The sequence below is a fragment of the Arachis hypogaea genome, chromosome 13 (genome assembly GCF_003086295.3).
Source record: "Arachis hypogaea cultivar Tifrunner chromosome 13, arahy.Tifrunner.gnm2.J5K5, whole genome shotgun sequence".
In the NCBI taxonomy this organism is placed as follows: domain Eukaryota; kingdom Viridiplantae; phylum Streptophyta; class Magnoliopsida; order Fabales; family Fabaceae; genus Arachis; species Arachis hypogaea.
Window position 1 is genome coordinate 138,916,745 of NC_092048.1, and position 20,255 is coordinate 138,936,999.

The 20,255-nt window shown below is 33.2% G+C and overlaps 1 protein-coding gene and 1 long non-coding RNA gene across 2 annotated transcripts; one reads left to right on the plus strand and one right to left on the minus strand.

The window, feature by feature from the left end:
* Positions 1-4,037: 4,037 nt before the first annotated feature.
* Positions 4,038-5,811, minus strand: LOC112792086 (protein MOTHER of FT and TFL1). The gene is made up of 4 exons (XM_025835173.2): positions 5,494-5,811; positions 5,341-5,402; positions 5,181-5,221; positions 4,038-4,429 (listed from the first exon to the last, which is right to left on the minus strand). Exons 1-4 carry the CDS (start codon positions 5,698-5,700, stop codon positions 4,209-4,211), a joined length of 531 nt encoding a protein of 176 aa, XP_025690958.1. The 5' UTR covers positions 5,701-5,811; the 3' UTR covers positions 4,038-4,208.
* A 7,997-nt stretch (positions 5,812-13,808) lies between these two features.
* On the plus strand, positions 13,809-15,155 carry LOC112792087 (uncharacterized). Its single transcript, XR_003197345.3, has 2 exons — positions 13,809-14,281; positions 14,407-15,155. It is a non-coding gene; the product is annotated as an uncharacterized lncRNA (long non-coding RNA).
* The last annotated feature ends 5,100 nt before the right edge of the window (positions 15,156-20,255 follow it).

Genomic DNA, 20,255 nt, shown 5'->3' on the forward strand with positions numbered 1-20,255 from the left:
TAATAATTTCTAATTTTAAATTTTTAAGAAATAAGAATTTAGTTATGGGAAGTTACATATCCTTTCATTTTACACTTGTGAAGAACATGTTGGAGTTTCTTTCTCTTCGACAGTCTCTTTCACTCTCTCCACACTGATGCCGCACCGTCCGCCGCCCAGAACGCAACTCGACGCCGCCCAACTGTTCGAGAACGTCCAATGAAGACACCCTCTTCGCGCACGGTGCATACGTGGTGCTGCAGTTTCTTCTTCTCCAGCAGTCTTTTCCACTCTTTCCGTACTGACGCTGCGAAGATCACCATTGTCCGCTGTCCAGTTGTCCGAGAACGTCTGATGAAGACACGACACCGTGCACGTTGCATCCGTCTCGCAGCCCCAGCAGCTGGCGGGTTTCACCGTCCCAACATTTTCATCCACGACATACAACGGGTGGGATGGTGCCACGTTTAATGTGATTTGGAGTTCGGTGGGTTGTCTCCGGTGGATGTGGTGCATCGAATTGAAGATATCAAAAAAGCAAGTACTTTGTTTTATGGTGTTGCGGATGTTTCCGGCCAACTTGACTTTCTTGGATTTCACTTCCCTTGTAGTTTTAGATGATTATTTTAATAACTACATGGATGGTTGTTTGATGGCCGATAAGAGAGCTTTTAAGATTAGAGAGGTGGAATGATTAATGAAGGTCGGATAGTAGACAGTTTGAGTGGAAGGAAGAGGGTGTTTGGGTAAATTCTTTGACAAATTAGAATTAAAATGGTTAATTTTTAAAATAACTGTTTGAGTTTCTTTTTTTTCTTCTTTGTATTAGCCCAAATTCAAAATCTATTATACTCATTTTAAAAATTTTTCATAATCTTTCTAACAAAATTCTTAAAACAATAGTGTAACTGGTGATACTTCCATTAAATCACTGCAATTTCCTTGAATCAACCATAAAAAGAAGAAAAATGATCAATTTTTTAATCAATTGTTGGACAAACTTAATTAAACTCTACTATTTGATAAGAGTAACGATTAAAAGTCATAATTCATTAATATAATATCATTAGTTAATTTGAATATAATATATGTGTGAGGTTAATTTGAATATAATATCATTGGTTAGAGAAAGGCATGTGGGTGGGTGTAGCAAAGGAAGTGTGGTGGGTGTGGTTGATAGATGATATGAAGCAACAGTAGTTGTGTTCCATTTACTCTTCAACGCCTCAGTTCTTGAAATTCTTGCATCTACCACATGCATGTATGTGTTATCTATCTTTTCATTTATGAATTTATATCTATCGGTCTACTATTTTATTTTCACACAGGTATAATAAATATGAAAAAAATAATAAAAATCAATTAATAATTAATTCACATATATTTAGGATGTATAATTTTAAATTTATTAATGTATAAATCTTTTGCTGATTGATTACTAATTTATTTTTATTTTCTTCTAAGAATAAGTATTATATTATATACCTAAAAGTCAATTCATGTTAGCTGTGTTGTCTCTCAACTTTAGTATATATATATATCCATTACTACATTCACTAATCATTAACATATGAAATCGCACCTTCCACCACAACACAAACATTCTATATAAATTCTCTATAGAGAGCAACACATGCATCATTATGTTATGTTATTTCCTCTGAATCCAGAATAAAGCTGCACAAATTCTTACCGACTGTTGTTGATAAATAATACATAAATGTTGGGTGAGTGATTTCTATGCTTTCTTTTGTAAAGTGCACATTCTCTTGCTGTATTAATCTCTATCTCGTTGTCTGTTCGACCTTGAGTCTTTTGGTATGTTAAAATTAGCACATATTATATTTTTACCTTTTTCTTAATATGTAGCATGTGAGTACTAATTTTTTCTTTGAAAGCACGATAAAAAAATATTTTTAAAAATTTGGAGTTTTTTAAATATTGTTTTTGCTCTATATACAGATCATTTTTACTATAAATATTTTTTTTTCAGTTGTCTTTTTGTATTATACTATTCTCAAGGTCGAACTCACAGCGAAATTGAGTTTCTTGCAAGAAGTGTTTGCTTCACAAGGTTTAGCATGAAAATCTTTTATCATCACCACTGATATACTTGTCCTATGTGTTGTTGCAACTTGCAACGTCTATTTGGCATGTGAAAAATCTTAAATAAGCAGGTATATAAATAGCAGTTAATAAGTGTACAAAAATTTACTTATGTTCACTTGTTAATAAAAAAATAAATACATTATTTAAAAGGAAGACTTTCTACCATTATTTTTTTTAATTATCATTAAGCATTAACCTCAAATATTCACTAATTCAAAATGCAACCACCAACTAGTTGCTGGTTCTATCGAAGTGTACCTTTAATTACAAAAAAAAAATAAAAACATAATCTATTACATACAAATACTTCTAACGTAAAAATAGTGTTATTTATTTATTTATTTATTTATTTATTATACGGCACTCAAAGGAAATCTGAAATTGCTCTCGAGTCAATCTAAATAAAAAAAAAGATTCATCAGAATTTTCAAAGCAATAAAATTCACAGAAAATGACATCATCAAATTTCAATAAGTAGTATATTCAGTGGAGAACTATTTGAAAGTTAAGATACTAATTTTTTTACAATAACTTTTATTTTTGACAATACCTGCATTTTATTAGCAGTATTTTTCCTATGCTTAATGGAGAGAATGTAAGCTATTTAATTTATTTAGATAATGCACTCAAATGTGACATGACACTAGATAATTGACCTTAATAACACTTAGTAATGTTGCTCATCATGGTTGAAATTACATAAAAGAAAAATACAAATGTCTAATTTTATTTAACCATATAATCAAAATATTTTTTATGGAAGATAATTTCATTTAGTAATTGAACACCAAATTATAGTATAATTTACAGGGTAAAGTACTAAATTAGTTATCTATATTTGGAAATAATTTTGTTTTAGTCCTTAAAATAATTTAAAAATATTTCATTTAATTAATAACTTTAATGTTATCCTGCCTGCAAAGTCAATGTTAAATAATTAGTGAAACTCAGTACAAAAAAACTTATATAACTAAACTCTTCGATTGTCGAGAGAGTTCTTCGTCGTCACCGACAAACTTTCTCAAATAATGTTTTCCATGTGCTTGAACCAAGGTCAGTAACTTACTGTGATACTCTCGAATTTGTACATCTTCTTTAAGGAAAGATATTAATTTTTAATTTGGTATTAAATAAAAAAAAATTATTTTTAAATATAACACTTTAAATTTTACAAAACAAATCAGAATTAGATCCAAATATAAAAAAACCAATTTTTAAGTTTATATTATATGAAAAGTACATTTTATTTCAAGCACCTAATGATTGTGTTTTTATATAAAATATGTTTAGAGTATTACTAGTATAACTGAGTATGCCTTACTTAAATTATACATTATTTTGAATAAATATTATTTATTTTAATTTTTTATTCCAAATAATTATTTTTTAATTTTTATTCCAAAATTAGTTAGATATACAGTTTAAAATATAAAGTTGATTATTTAAATTGTTCAAATATTTAATTTTTAATTTAAAATTAAAAATAACAATTTTAATAATTTTAAAAAATTATATTTAACAAAAAATAAATATATCTCATTGTCTATAAAAAAATTATTAATTAAAAATAATTATTTACTTTTAAAAATTTGTAAAAATTATATATTAGTGTATTCACATTATTTTTTATTAGGTATCAATAACAAATGTTAATAATACTGTATCAACACCTGTGAACTTAGATTATAATATATATAATCCAATCACTTCATATTTTTTTATGAAAATATGTAATTATTAGTTAATTATTTATTGAAAGAAAAAGTTGCATGCATTATGTAATTGTGTTTTTTATGATCTTTAATTTATATTGATAGTAATTATTTATATAGGTGGATGAATATTAAGAAGAGAAAAAGTACAAAGACAGAAATCTATATCTATATCTATATTTATAATTTCTTATATCGATTTATTATAGCAAAAAGCATATACTTGTTGTAGAAAAGTAGATAAAACATACTTGCTTAACATTTAGTTAATAACAATACTGAAAATTAAAGGAGTACATAATACTAAGTAATTACATATATTATGACTGTATGTAAACACTCTTAACATGGTTCTCATTATTTAATTTAAGGAGGATGATGCATATATAGTTGATTGATTGAGAATGATCAACGTCTCTTAGAAGCAGGCTCTTTCTGGGAGTTGAAATAAACTGTGGCGACCGGAAGTCCTAAATTGAATTGTCTGGCAAAATAGCGAGTGTTAAAACTCGCGCGTGCAGCTGGTTGTTCCACTCCCCCTAAAACTCCCTTCTGCTCAAACAATATCAGTATGTATCGGTGAATTCCCACAGGTGGCCGAGGTCCCATATAAGCTACTATCTCCTTTCCTGAGTCACATGCATGCTTGCCATGAATTCATACATTGCATGTATTTTTTTCGGATATATATATATATATATATTATATATATATATATATTATATATATATATAAAATAAACATGCATGCTACAATTAATTCAACCTAAATAAATAAATATAGCTAAATTTTGGAGCAAGTTGATCTACAATTTGTTTCGGAGCATATATTTTAATTATTATATATTAATAATTACTATATAGACTTTAGAAATATGATGAGGATGACTACCGTAATTTGTTCTACGTGTCATTGCTTTGAGTGAGAATACTCTATTAATAAACACGCGTCATCTAAGTTGTACATTTAAAATAAAATTAAAAAATACTAAAATTTGAGTTTATGACATAGGTATAACAGGAGGACTATTTGTTGGATTGAAATATCTAGAGTATGTTGAACAAAATTTTATGTTCTAAATTATTCATGTTAATGATTTGAAAGAAAAAAAAAGTGAAAATTGAAAGAAAAAAATAAATTTTTTTATTTTAAAAATTTTAAATAAATTAAATTAAAAAAATATTTTATAATTAATTTTATATATTTTTAATATATTTTTATTATAATTAATTATTTTTAATATTAAATTAATAAAAAACAATTTAAGTAACACATGAGTAACATCCAAGTTGATGAAGAGGAAAACAAACAAAATAAGAGAAAAAACATGCTGGCTAAGGTTGATTATATTAAATTTTTGTTGATTACAATGAATGATACCTTGGGTGGGATTTGTACCGCCAGGAATGTCAACAACGACCCTGTAAATTGCAAATTAAAGAGCGTAAAGAGGCCGAGTACAGTTAAGGGCAAAAAGAGGAGGAAGAGTACAGTTAAGGGCAAAGAGAGAAAGAGTAAAGAGCAGTAGAAAGGCATCCACCAATGAAGCCACTCGCGCATGGTTGGTTCACTAGGACTTGGTGCATCTGGATCAGTCATAACCTATGAATGGGTTGAAATAGAAATAAAAGTGAGTTGAAAATGATAATTTAATTTAGCATGCATGGTAATTAATTAACGAGAGACTACTGACGAGGGTGTAGAGGCTGTGAATGTTGCCGCCAGTGAGAGTAACCTTGGGTGGGCTTATAGCCATGGAAGGCTTGATGTCACACCCATTGGTCACGTGCTTTGAGCCGTAGTAGACGGACATCCCTACAGACGGAACGAACATGTCTATCACGTCTCCAATCACCCGCCCTACTACCAGAGGATCAACAGAAGCTCCCATCATGCACATACACTATATTATTATAACTGTTAATTTGTGTGTGTTTTTCATATGATCCACGGGCATGGGGTTTTATATAGACAGCATGTGTGACTCCAACTAGGAGAGGAATTAAGTAGTAACTAATGAATAGTAATGATGATGACTCAATAATTTAGTTATTTATGTATTATTTTGAAATTAAAACTCAGGATGTACTCAAATAAATATGGAAAAGTAAACAAAATACCCGTAAACAAAGTAACATTAATCATTTTATAACAATAATTTAAATTTTAATGCACACAAGTAATACAAAAATTAAATTAGAAATATCTAGTAGGTAGCCACTTCTCATCTTTAATGCAATGAAAACCACGGTTCATGCATGAGGGTAATGTCATCAGGAAATCATCTAAGATAGGAAACGGATGACACGTGTGAAGAGTGGCCCTACCTATTCGTACTATTATGCCACATGGACTGATCAGAGCCGTCCAAAGAACACACTAGGCACAAGAGTTCTGATGCATACATCAGCCATCACTCATTCATGCACCTCAATAGAAGCACTAGAGGGAGGTAGCTACAAGGATCCATAATTCCTGTTTGGTGGAGTCTACAAGAGAGAATCAAGGGGCAGTGAGAACAGACAGAGTAGCAGCAAGGCACAAATTGCAATGTTGGATTCTCAACTAAATTATTTTTCTAATTCTATAGTTCAATAACAAAAGGATTTAAACGACTAATAGTTTTCTAATTAATGTACTCTTTTTTGTTTTTTTTTTAAATAATTTGTTTCTCCTATCTTACTTACATATTAACTATAAATTAAAATAATTAACTATGTAATATATTACTCAAATTATAACTCTTTTTCAACTCTTATTACTTAGATTTAATTAGAGATTTTTTTAGTTAATAATTAGTTAATAAAAAATCAAAGTATAATTTTTTTAACTTAACAATCAAAAACAAGAAATTTAAAAAGATTTAAATGTTTTTTTTTTTAATAAAGGAAGCTCAACCCAATAGAGTGGAGCAGATAAAAAATACAAAATTCAACTAAAAATACAAGACAATGAACACAGTAAACGAAGTATGATCCGTTGTCATTTCCGTCATAGCCATCAACAACCAAACCGATCAACACTACACCACTCTCTATAGCTCAAAAACGACCTATTTATCATTCCATCAACACTTGTCTTTGATTTCTGGAATACTCTATTATGTCGTTCCAACTAAATATTCCAAATAATCACAAAGAAACCTGTCAACCACTTCTTATACTCAGTGTTACGATCAGGTCCAACTCTCAAAAAGCCCTTTGACAACCCTCAGAAATCGGAATAATCCAAACTCTATCAGCACACATCAACCAAGGGCACCACACCTGCCATGTAAACTCACATCCAAGAAATAAATGATGTACAAATTCTACATCTTTTTTGCATAAAACACAAATATTATCACTATGATGAATAATCTCTAGCCTACTCAACCTCTCTTTAGTGTTAACCCTTCCTACTAAGACAAACCATGCAAATAGTTCAACTCTTGGAGGAACCAATCTTCTCCATATGATACTAGTGAAGCTGTAGCTTATGATGTCTTCCGAGATAATCTCTTTCTCCAATACCTGCACAAATGAGTTAGTAGAAAAACACATGTTTTGTCAAATTTTCATATAAATGTATCCTCTCTATTAGACAAAAGTCTAACTAGTCTTAATCGGTCATGAAGTTGATTGAGAAGCTCTAACTCCCATTGGAATAAATCTCTCCTCCATTGAAAGTTCCAAACTCACTCTAACCCATCTCAGAATCCACAGCCCCCTGTGACAGAGCCTCGGAAAACTTACTTTCAGGGAGCCACTTTGTAACCAATCATCCTTCCAAAACTGAATATGTCTTCCATTTTCCACTTCCATAGACAGACCATTGATAATCTTATCTCTCACTTGTTGCTCATGAATATTAAGCTGGTATATATCTTCCCACGAGCCACCTCTTGTTGGTAATGTTTAGATAACATTATACTTGGGTTCAACTGTTTACGAGAACATACAACCCTCTTCCACACCGGACAATCCTCCTTAGAAAAGCTCACCATCACTTGAACAGAAGCGATGTATTTCTGATCAATGCATCACCCACCCCTAAACCCCCTAGTTTTTTCAGAGCTTGCACCAGCTTCCATTTCACAAGTGGTATACCGTTGTTCCCATCTTCTTTACTCCATAAGAACCTCCTCTGTAACCCAATTAGTCTTTCTACCACTGACTTTGGCATCTTATACAAGTTAAGGTAGTAAACCGACAAGCTATTAAAAACAGTTTTATGAGAACTAGTTTGCCAGCTTTGTTGAGAGACTTCGCTTTCCATAAGCTGAGCTTATCTTCCACCTTATCTATGATCGATTTCCAAGTCTCCACCAACTGAGGCTTTGCGCCTAGAGCGATTCCTAAGTACCTGACAGGTAAAGCAATTTCTGCACATCCCAACAAGACACACATATTCGTCACCCATTCCTGCTCACAGTTAATTGAAATCAAGTTTGATTTATCAAAGTTAATACTCAACTCAAACATCAACTCAAAACAACGCAGAAGCCTTTTATAATTCATGACTATCTTTGTTTCCTGTGGGCAAAATAAAATTGTATCATTTACAAACTGGAGATGTGACAACTCTATGTTGTCCCTTCTAACCAGCAGTAGAGAGATGCGTCCATTTCTGACTGCCTCACCTACCATCCTGTGCAAGACGTCAACAAACAGAACAAACAGAAAGGGTAAAAGAGGATCTCCTTTATTCTAAGACCTCTCTTCATTCTGAAAGGCTTGGATGTGACCCATTTATCAACACTGACATAGACGATGTAGTCACGCATTCCTTTACCCATGTCCTCCATCTAAGACCAAATCCCATCTTTTGTAGCACAATATACACAAAGTTCCATCTTACTCTGTCGTATCCTTTCTGAAAGTCTAACTTGATAATTGTCGCCTTCTTCTTGCACAACTACAGCCATTAGACTTTTTCACAAGTAATAAGAGCATCATCATGTATTTTTCGACCCTTTACAAATGCAGATTGAGTTTCTCTCACTAAACCTGGCATCACTACTCGCATTCTTCTCACCAACACTTTCGATATCACCTTATACACACAACCAGCCATACTAATCAGCTGAAGATATTTTATTTCCTTTGCTTCCACAAATTTTTTAGCTAGCACCACCTATGTTATATTAGCATCCGTTGGTAACCTCACACTTTGGAAGAGCGCCAACACAGCTGCAGCAAACTCCTAGCCAATCTCGCCCCAACATTTCTTTATGAAGTTCATATTATATCCATCACTATCTGGCGCTTTACTGGACTCACAGTCCAAAACTGCCTATCGTATTTCGTCAGGCGAAGGCATCACCTATAACCTTGCTGCCTCTTCTTCGTCAATTTGCTTTACCAACCCATTACGAAATCCAATCATAGGAGCATATTTCTGCCAATATAGTTCCTTATAAAACCCTTTGATCGCAATCTTTATTCTGGCCTGATTCTACACCAACCTTCCATTAATTAACAGGGAGTTGATTCGGTTGTTCCTCCTTCTAGCCGACGCCAAGTTATGAAAGTTCCTCGTGTTTTTGTCCATGTCTCTAGCATATTGAGATCGAGACATCTGCTTCCAATGAATCTTTTTTCTAGTATACCACTTCGCACAGCAAGTCACAAGAGCCTTCTGCTTAAGGCCTTCAGCTTATTAGTGAACTGATCATCCCTTAAATTCCTCTATTCATCCTTTACTATCCTCAGAAACCATTTATGAGCAAACTAGGAATCCAAGATTCGAAAAGGTTTAGGGCCACAGTTACCCTTGTATCTTCTAAGATCAACAGGCAATGATCTGACAGACTTCTAGGTCCCCTTTCAACCGAGTTTCTGGGAACTCCTCTAGCCAGTCTAAACTGACAAGGATCCTATCAATGCGACTACAAGATCGACCTCAAAACCATGTGAACTTCCGATCTGATAGCAGTAAATCTACTAGCTGTAAATCTTGCACCCAATCCTTAAAGTCTTTTGTAGATGCCGGTAAACTAGCAGCGCCTTTCCTTTCCTTCAACCGTAGTATCTCATTAAAATCACCCATGAAGCAAAATAGAACCTGACATAAGCCCACAATATAGCTCAACTCTTCTCATATCACCAGTTTTTCATTCCATCCTTGAGCTCCATACACCAAATAGAATGCACAGTAAAAGTTATTTTTTGTCAGCAAACCATCAACGCACAGCCATCCATCGCTTTTATAGCAATTCGAACGTTTAAAAAACAAATCATCCCACATTAATAATAAACCTCCAGAGGCACCTGCTGATTCTACATAATCCCAGCCCACAGTGTCATAACCCCACAATCGTGCTACATCAAACTTAGTCACAACCTCTCGCTTAGTTTCAATAAGTCCTAACATATTTAACCTATACTTTTTTCCTCAACTCTTTCACCATACTCAACTTCCCAGCCTCTCCTAAACCTCTAACATTCCAACAACTATAAATCATTTTAATAAAGTTTTACACACCTTGGTTTGTTTTTTGGGCCTGCTCCTCCTGGCTTTCTCCTTCTGTTTTGCCATCCTTTTTTTGCCGCAATAACTTTGTTCTAACTTTGTAAAATCGCTATAATGTCTGCATCTTCATCATACAAAACCGCACCAGACTCTTCTACCAACTGCCATGTTTTCTTATTTTTATTTAACTGTTCTTCTCTCGTCAGCCTTCGATCAGGACTTCGAGTTGTATCCTCCATTTCAGTTTCTGATCTAGCATCCTCTGTAACCAGCTGTTTGAAATTTTCATCTCCCACAACTTCGCCTTCACCTTCTATCCCTGACATATTGATCTCTGTTAAATGACATTTTATTCGTTGATCTCCATGCATAGTAATAATGCCTTCACTCCCATAGTCCCACCCTGCACCTCTGGTTCCTCCCCACGTTCAGCCCCTTCCACCATAGTCCGTCGTGTTAGGCTCTCAGCGTGAAACTCCTCCGGAGGTGGCCATCGTTTAGTGCTCTCCAGGCTTCTCGATCTGCCACGCCACTTCACCGCACTTGGGAACGCACAAAAAAATCCCCAGCCGTAGCATGAACCTATCCGCAAACCTCTGCACATGGGAGAGCGAGTGTTGATCTGCCCAACCCTTCACCAATCCAGCATCGGCCCGCCTGCTTTGACCTGATCCCGCCAGAACGTTCCTGACCCGGCCTAGCATGCTTGGCGTGTTGTGGTTGCAACTAATTTCCACCCAATGGCCCATTTCCTCTCAATAGTCCTTCTAGTCCCATTCTTGCATAGGCCCACCAGCTTCATGGCCCAAAGTATACTTGGCCTTATATGCTTGTTAGCCTCTTTATTGTTTGAACCGTGGCTTATATAATTCCTACCTTGTGACTTATTCTCCACATGTTTGGGCCCACCTTCCTTCTCAAAGAGCTCCTCAGTAACTGTTCTTTCCGAGTCAATCTTCCCCCCCATCAAATCACCTACAATCCACTCCCTCATAAATTCCATTAATTTTCAACGAAGTAGTTTTTCGTTGTACATAATTCGAAATTAAATTATTTTGATTGCACTCATTCAAAAATATATCTCGTGTTACCATTTTACCTTTGTCATTAACATCGCCTATAGCCCATGGCATGATTAGCTCATCCGCCGGATCCCAAGTCACCGCCTTCAACAAAATTCTATCGGCAACTAAACTAGAGCTTCCACACGTTGACATATTGCTTGTATCTTCCAACAAACATTTCTCTCCGTATACCTCACGTCCCACCTCTTTTACAAACACATCGAAATCACTAGTGCCTACTGTGATATGAATCCATTCATGAATGACGTCAAAAACACATGTATCAATTAAACTTGGCCAGCATTGAACGATAAAGCGGACTTTGTCACCTCATCACACTGGACTACTTCCCCCATAGACCCCCTATTTTATTGAACGTCTCCCCTGACCACACATGTAAAGGCACTCCATAACATTCTAACCATACTCTTCTAGTCTCACTACATTTTGATTCCTCCCATCTCCATGCATTTTGAAAAATTTGTAAGAGACTATTCATTTTGAAAGTAAATGCTTCCTCCGCATTCTTCACAATATCCAAAACTAATAGAGCTTTGTACGCTCCAATCTCTCAACTTCAACAACCTGAGGGAGATTCTTACTGATCGCTCTCTGTATCGATTTGAAGTTGATGGCCGACGTTGTTTCTCCTACTAAACTCCTCAACAACCAATCAAAATTATCTTTTGCTGCTGGGACTTCAATCTTCTTCGTCCAACCATTCCCATGCAGGTCTTTGACAGATGTAACCTTTTTTGTTTCTTCCACTCTTGCAAGATCTTTGCCTTTCTGAGGTTTCCTGTTCTTCACATCAATTCGTACAATGTCTCCTTCACGCATCCCTGTGTTCTTCCCCTCCATTACTTTTCTATACTAACCTCACCTATAGAGATTCTTTTCCCCCTTAAAATCATATTATGCATTTCTACTATAGCCTGTATCGCCCCTTCTTTCGTCGTATATCGTACAAACACAAATAGGTATACCTTTTCATTTTTCAGCTTTCGGACTAGATAGATATCATTGATTCGCCCCGTCCAATGAAATAAATGAAATAATTCCTTCTTCGAAAAATCTTACCAAAAATAGAAAAAAAATCTTTTTCCAATCATTGATACTCTTTTCGATTCTAAATCCTAGGATCTTTTATGTGTAAATTCCTAGTTCTATCCCACTCAATATTTTCTCCCTCACTCTTTCTCTCTTTCATCTTTCCAATCTAAGATTTAAATGTTATAGTCTTAGCATTATAATTCGGTCATAACCATAAATAATTCTAAAGCAATGGACATGTATATTATCATTTGAAAAAATAGTGAGCCTCGTATCCTCGTTATACTGATTTACAAAAATATTATTTATTTATTAAAATTAATTATTAAAAATAATTATTATATATTTATGTGTAATTTGATAACTAAAGATTTGGATAAATAATTATATGTCTAGTAATAAATTTATAAAAACAAGAAAGTTTTAAGGGGGTAAAGAGAATTTTTTTTATAAATTATATTTCAAAAAATTATATTTTTCTTTTGCTACATGAAATGTCGAGGTGTCTTTTGCTTACCTATGTTTTGTGTTCTTTGTTACCGAAAAAATCTCATCAATTGAAGAAATAAAATTTAACTTCATCAAGATGAGCTATATCTCAAAGAAATTTACCGAACAACAACAAAACGTAGAATGCTAATTAGAAAAAAGGAAAAAATATTGTAATATATGTATTTTTTTAAGAAAAAAAATTATGGACGAAGAATTATTTTAACCTTTATATTATTTTGGTTAAATTCTAATTTTATCTTTAATATTTAAAATGTTATATTTTTATTCTAAATATTTATTTTATTTTCTAGTTGAAATTAATCTTTTTCTTACCAAAAAAGTATTTTTTATTTTATTTTTTATTAATTTTGTCTATGCCTATATAATTACAATTTTTACTCTTATCTAAAAAAAATCATAATGAAGAATTCTTTTAAGAAAATAAAATTAATTTTAGTCAGAGAAACACTACAAAAAAGTACTGGAACAGCGATCGATACATAATTTTCAGGACCAAATTAATATTGGTCGTTAAATTATATTCTGCGACCGATTTTAGCGACCAATAAATTCGGTCGCTAATAGCAACCAATAAATTTTAAATATAACCAAAATAAAACCGGTCATTAAAATCGGTCCCTATTTTTTTATTTAGCGACCGATTTAGCAACCAAAATAGAAATAATGTCTTTAGAACCCTTGGTCACAAAAGCGGTCGTTATTTTTTATTTTAGCGACCGATTTTGCAACTGATAGTGAAATAGGGTGAACAATTGTTTGGTCGCTAATTCAGTCGCTAAATTAATGGTCGCTAAATTGGTTGCTAATTGTTAATTTAGCGACTGATTTTAGTGATTAACATAATCGGTCACTAATCGCCACCGAATTAGTGACCGACTAGTTTTATACAACTAGAATAAAAATGGTCGCAAAAATCGGTCGCTATTTTTTAATTTAGCGACCGAATTAGCAACCAAAACAAAAGAAGGAATGTCCTTGGTACTCTTAGTCACAAAATCGGCCGCTATTTTTTAATTTAGCGACCGATTTTGCAACCGATTTTTAGATAAATAGAATAGCGTGGTTGGTTACTAATTCCGTCGCTAAAGTTATGGTCACTAAATTGGTCGCTAATTTTTAAATTAATAACCAATTTTATAAATTAATTAGTCACAAATGCAGTTGCTAAGTTAAAAAATGGATATTATCTATTTTACCCAATCTAATCCTAAGCCAGCCACACCACTCTCATCTCCTCCAATCTTCTGCTCGCGTTGTCGTCTTCTGCGCGCCTCTTACCGCCATCTCCTGAGGTCCCGTTGGCGTCGTCTTCTCCGGTCGCGGTGCCATCTCATGAGGTCTCCTCATCGTCTTCTTCCTCCCACGGAAACCACCGCCTCCTCCACCCGTTCTGGCCAGGTTGACACATTCATCCACTACTCTCTCTCTCTCTCTCTCTCTCTCTCTCTCTCTCTCTCACTCTCTCTCTGAATTTTCGAATTCTTTTTCTAATTGTCACTTTTTTTCGTTTGTGTTGATGACAGTTCACGGAGAAAGAAGCAAATCAGATTTGTTTCAAATAAAAACGCTCTTTCTTTCAAATCAGATATGTTTTCAGGTTTTTTTGTTCTCTATTTTTTATTTCTTTGTTTTCTGATTTGATCCTATAACCCTTTCAAGAGAAAGAAATCGAGTGCTCCACACACACACTGTCCTATCATACGAACCTCTCTCTCTCACTAATACCGTCATAAAAGTCTTTCAATTAAGTTTTCGGGCACAGATCGTGGAACCTTCTCGAAGCCTCTTCCCTCTTACTATTCTAATTTTGCAAAGGTAATCGCTTTCTTCTAATTCCTTTAGCTCGGTTATTTTATTTTGGTGTTGGTGAATTTATGGGAATTTTCGTTCCGTAATTAACTTGATATGCAGTTTCATTTTTTTTCTTCTAATTCCTTTTAGTTTCGTTTTTTTTTCTTGGTGATTTAGACCTTGATTATTCCACCATGCCTATTGTTCAATTATTTACATGTTGGCTGGCACAGTAAAATTGTCACATGGAAAACAGGGAGTTAGAAGTACTACTTGATAATTTGGGGATCAAAAGAGAGATTGCAGGAGATTTCATATTGGATAATGTTGAGCACTATAAGAAGTTTTAATTAACCTCATTCGAGAGTCTTAGCTACTTGTAATTGCATAAGTTATCATACCGAAAATATATTAATTTATGAATCACAAACTATTTGTAATTGTTCACTAAATCTTATAAAAGAAGTTTGGTTTTAATTTATTGATGTCCACTGTAAAAAGATTTCACTCTTTTGGTGCTTGATCTATTGTCATCAACAGATTTTATTGTGTTTTGTGGGGATATATTTACTTCCTTAACAATTTTTTTGGATTTAGGATAAATTTATTCTGTTTTCACTATTAGAACAGGATCTTATTATTCTAAGATTACTTCCTTAACACTATACAAGACTACAATAATTTTATATTTTTTGAAGTTAACCTTTTATATTGTATTTCGATTGATATTAAGTAATATTTATATATTTTTACCTTCATCTATCGTGGCTCATATAATTTCAGACATTATTAAAGGACATTACTCTTAGTCGTGATTTTTGTGAAAAAAAATACCAGATGCTACTAAGAAATTTTGGTGGAAAAAGTCCGAAGTAGGTTTTAGAAAAACATTTAATCTTTAGTAGATTAAGAATTAGTTTTAAGTTTGAAAAATTTAATATATATTAATTTATAACTATTCTTACTTGTGTTGATTATCCAGAGCAAACATCAATTTTTTCCTTCAGATCTTTATTGGACTTGAAAAAATTTTAAGAAGCAAGGTGCGACTTTACTAAAAAATTTGTTGGGAAAAACTCGTGCTAAGTCGTGTCAAATCTCAATGAATAGGAGAGGTTGTGTGGGATGCTCTCTGTGCTTATTGGATTACAACGGATTTAGAGTGGCTCTTCATACTATTAGTTCAATTTTTGTTACCCAACATAAAACTAATATGATGATGTTATAGAAAAGTTTAGATCTTTTATATTATAATTTTATACACTTTAATTGATAATTGATATTCATAAATTTTTTAATTTATATATTTAGTAAAAAACATCATTAAAAAGGACTCTAACATGATTAGAATTGTTTGTAAAGACTCATAAACACAAAAATAAAACATGAATAGATAAAAAATCAAAACATGTTAAAGCGAGTCTATCTTAATTAAAATCCGTCTTATTTATATATACTATAGCTAGAGAATAATCCAAGTTACTTTTTGTGTTCCTACACTATTTCTCTATTACAAAATGTTCTCATTTGACACCTGTTCTTATAAATTTTGACAAAGTTTATTATTGTATATGTTCATTGTGATTGTACAAAGAAATTATTACAAAGCAGTTATGAACACGTTCATATTTCTTACTAAGCGTTACCGTAAAAGCAGTCTATATATCAAGGTTCTGAAAACCGAACCGGTTATCGAATCATTCTAGCTACTGATTTATTGGTTCATAAGTTTAATCGGTTTGATCGTAGTTGAATCGAAAAACCGTTTTATAATAAAATAATAAATAAAATATAAATAAACACATGAAAATATAATTATAGTCTAATCTAAACTTCAAAATATCATTCAAATTAAAAATACTACATAAACCAGGATGTTATAATCTCATTCAAATACAAATTCAAAAGTCAAAAAACAAAACAACCAATCAAACATAACATAGCAGCATCAAAATGATCCAAATTTGTTATCAGTCATTAAAATCCTCCATAACTTGCTGCAGATTTGCGTCATTGATATCATCACCTTCATTTCCACTACTTCAGTTTGTGACTGACTTTCGTTAGTCGCGGGAGGAAGAGAACGTTCATTCGAAGCAGAATTAGTTTCAGCATTATTATTCCTAGGTGGTTCTTGATTGATACTTTCATCCATACCTAAACATTACCAACAATCCAACCCAATAATCTCAACTCTCAAGTTCACAACAAACAACATCCAAAATTATTCAAAATTATTCACAATTATCCAACAAACAACAAAATCCAGTTTAGTAAACAAACCGAAATCAGTTCATGTTTAAGTAATCAGTTAATCACTAATCAGTAAACAACAATTATTAACCAAAGTTCACAGTTTATCATGTTGAATCACAATTCAGTTTCAGTAATCAGTTTCACTAATCACTCACTAGTCAATAATCACAGTACAGGGAGAATCACAGTTCAGTTTCATGTTTAATCTTGAATAAGTTCACAGTTTCACACTACAGTTCAAAAAAAAATTAAACAGGGAGACAGAATTTCAAAATTCACAGTTTTGGTGTTCATCATCTTGAATCACAGCTCAATTTCAATTCAAAGTAAAATACCTCCAATCAGTTTGAGTAATCAACTAATCACACTACACAGTTCAAAGAAAAATAAAACAGGGAGAGAGTGGGAGACACTGAGACAACGAAGGAACCTTCAAGGCAGAACATGCAACAGAGAGAGTGAGAGTGAGGCAGTGGGAGACAGCGAAGGCACATTCTCAATTCTACACGGCTGCTGCGGTGGCTCGACGGCGGTGGCTCGACCCGTGTGAGAGTGAGGCGTTCTCACTTCTCAGTTCTCGACGGCTCTAGGTGGCGCGATGGTGGTGTCTCGACGGCAAGCCCTTAACCCGTGTGATGCAGTGACGCCAGTGACTTCAGTGAAGCAAGCTTGCTCGAAGAAGAATCATCAACAATGGAAACCACTGAAGCAGAGAGAGCAGCGAAGCCAATTAGGGATCTCAGTCTCAGCCTTGGGAGTTTTTGTGATTTAGGGATTCAGACTTCAAAGAAAAAAAATTACCTCAAAGTCGAAGGCTTTCTCTCAGAGCTCGAAGGCACCTTCAACGCTTCAACCGAACATGCAGTAGGCCAATAGGGAGAGTGGGAGACAGACAGCGACGCCGAGTGGTGACTGGTCAAACGAGGTTACTGCGCGACGGAGGTGAACGCTCGATGGAGGTGCCTGCGTGACGGAGATGACTGCGCGACGACGAACCCGTGTGGCCGTGTGAGCCGGTGAGATTGTGATGGCGTTCTCTACTTCTCTCTGAAGCTCGATGAGAATGATGAAGGTGAACTGTAAAAGTGAAAGTGTGAACTGTGAAGGCAATTGCCAATTAGAGATTAATTCATTGATTTAGGATTTCAGAGCTCCAAACGACAGCGTTTTACTATACAACTCAAAAACCAGCCGAGTCACGATTCGATTCGACCGATCAGTTACCGGCTGGTTCACCAATTTAACTCCGATTTTCAGATTTTGCGATTTTTTTATTGTTCGAACCGTCTTTGTGATCGGTTCACAGTTTGACCGAACGATTCGAATCGATTTTCAAAACATATTATATATATATATATATATATATATATATATATATATATATATATATATATATATATATATGCCACAATGTTGGTTGGTAATGATCTAAGCTAAAGATATATGAAACCAAGAAAGCTGCAATAATTAAGAATAATATTATGCTAATGTGAAATGCTTTCTTCGTTTCTGCTGACATAAAATTAAATAAGGTTAAAAATATTTTTGTAACTAGCTGTACGTCAGTAATTTTTAGTAAATTTAGACAACATATAATCTAAGTATTAGATAAAGAAATGATTATTATCTGACCAAGGACCAGGGTGTCCAATTGTAAGGACTTTCAACCAAATTTACTTTCTTTTAAGGATGATTGATAATATTTTTAGAGAGTAGCTTTGGACTTGACTTGGAATTTCTAGTGTAAAAAGCTCTGGATTGGACTATTGATAATAGTTTATCAAGTTTATTGAGTCTTTGAATTTTGTAATTATTACTTAACATACTTTATTTTTAGTTTTTAAAGAAGTACTTAACATATACTTTAATTTTCTGCATGCATGGTAGAATGACTTTAAAAATATTATAGATCAGGCTATTTCAAAAAATATCTGAAAAAGAAAATAATATACCAAATGAAATAAATGTGCAGTGTAAAAAAGTCAGAGTTTAAAAGGAAAGAATTTATGAACTTGGAATAGGATTCACTGCAATTGACAAAAGACTTAGTTATCATGACTCCAGTTCTCAGTCATCCGATTGGTTACGAAAGTCAGAACATGAAGAACTAATGAAAAAAGTGCGAGAAGAGAACATTGACTTGAAAACTAGGTTGAAAAAAACAGAAAGAGGACTTGAACTCACTAACCGTTTGCTTCAAGAAATGATGAAAAAGCTTAATTTTAAAATTCTGATTCCTTAACTAGAAGCTGGAGAAACAACTATAAGAGAGGATGAAGATTGTGAACGTACGTCTGAAAAGTGATTACTAGTTGTAATGCTAGTTAGTTAATAGACTTTAAATGATGTAATTAGTAATATGAGAGTGTTGCATACTTATTATTGTTGTCTATGATATTGAATTGATGAGTTATTTTGGTTATTGTTTAAGTGTGTTATGATATTTTGGTTACTGTTTAAGTGTTATTTACTTTTATGTGTTAAAGTGTAGATTTTTTGTTGATGATTTTTCAATATTTGATGGCATAAATGTAAATTTAGTAAAAATAATAATTAAACAATTATGATAGACTAAAATGCTTGGATGCTAATTAGCGACTAAAATGCTTGGTTGCTAAAATACAGGTCCACACTGCGATCGAATTAGAGACTGAAATGTTGGTCACAAATTAGCAAACGATTTAGCGATCGAAATAACAGTCGCGAATTGGAGACCAAAACACTGGTAGCAAATTAGTGACCGATTTAGCGACTGAAAAGTTGGTCGCTACTTAGCGATCGATTTACTCAAAAACCAATTTAGTGACGTAAAATTTGGTCACAATTTAGCGACCGATTTGTTTAGCGATCGATATTCTTTGATGAAGGTTTGGTGGCCTTGTTAACAAATCGGTCACTAAAATCGGACGCTAACATTTAGTGACCGAAGTTGGTCGCTATTTTTTTTATTAGTGACCATGGTTTTAGCGACCACTCAAATCGATCGCTAAATCGATCGGTATTCCGGTAATTTCTTATAGTGAAATAAAATAAAATGAAATAAAAATAAAAATAAAATATTCCAAACATTAAAGACGAAATTAAAACTTAATCTAAATTTTAGGACTAAAATATTATTTTACTCAATAATTAAAAACCGGAAAAATAAACACCCTTATATACTAATATGAGTTTATCTGTTATGTGTTTTTAGAGTATATATTAACATTATAAAATAAATTTTTTTTATTAAAAATATAAAAAATTTAAATTTTCAATACACTTAAATTTTAAATATTAAAGATTTGAATATTATCGTGGTCAATGGATTCAATGTTATCTAACT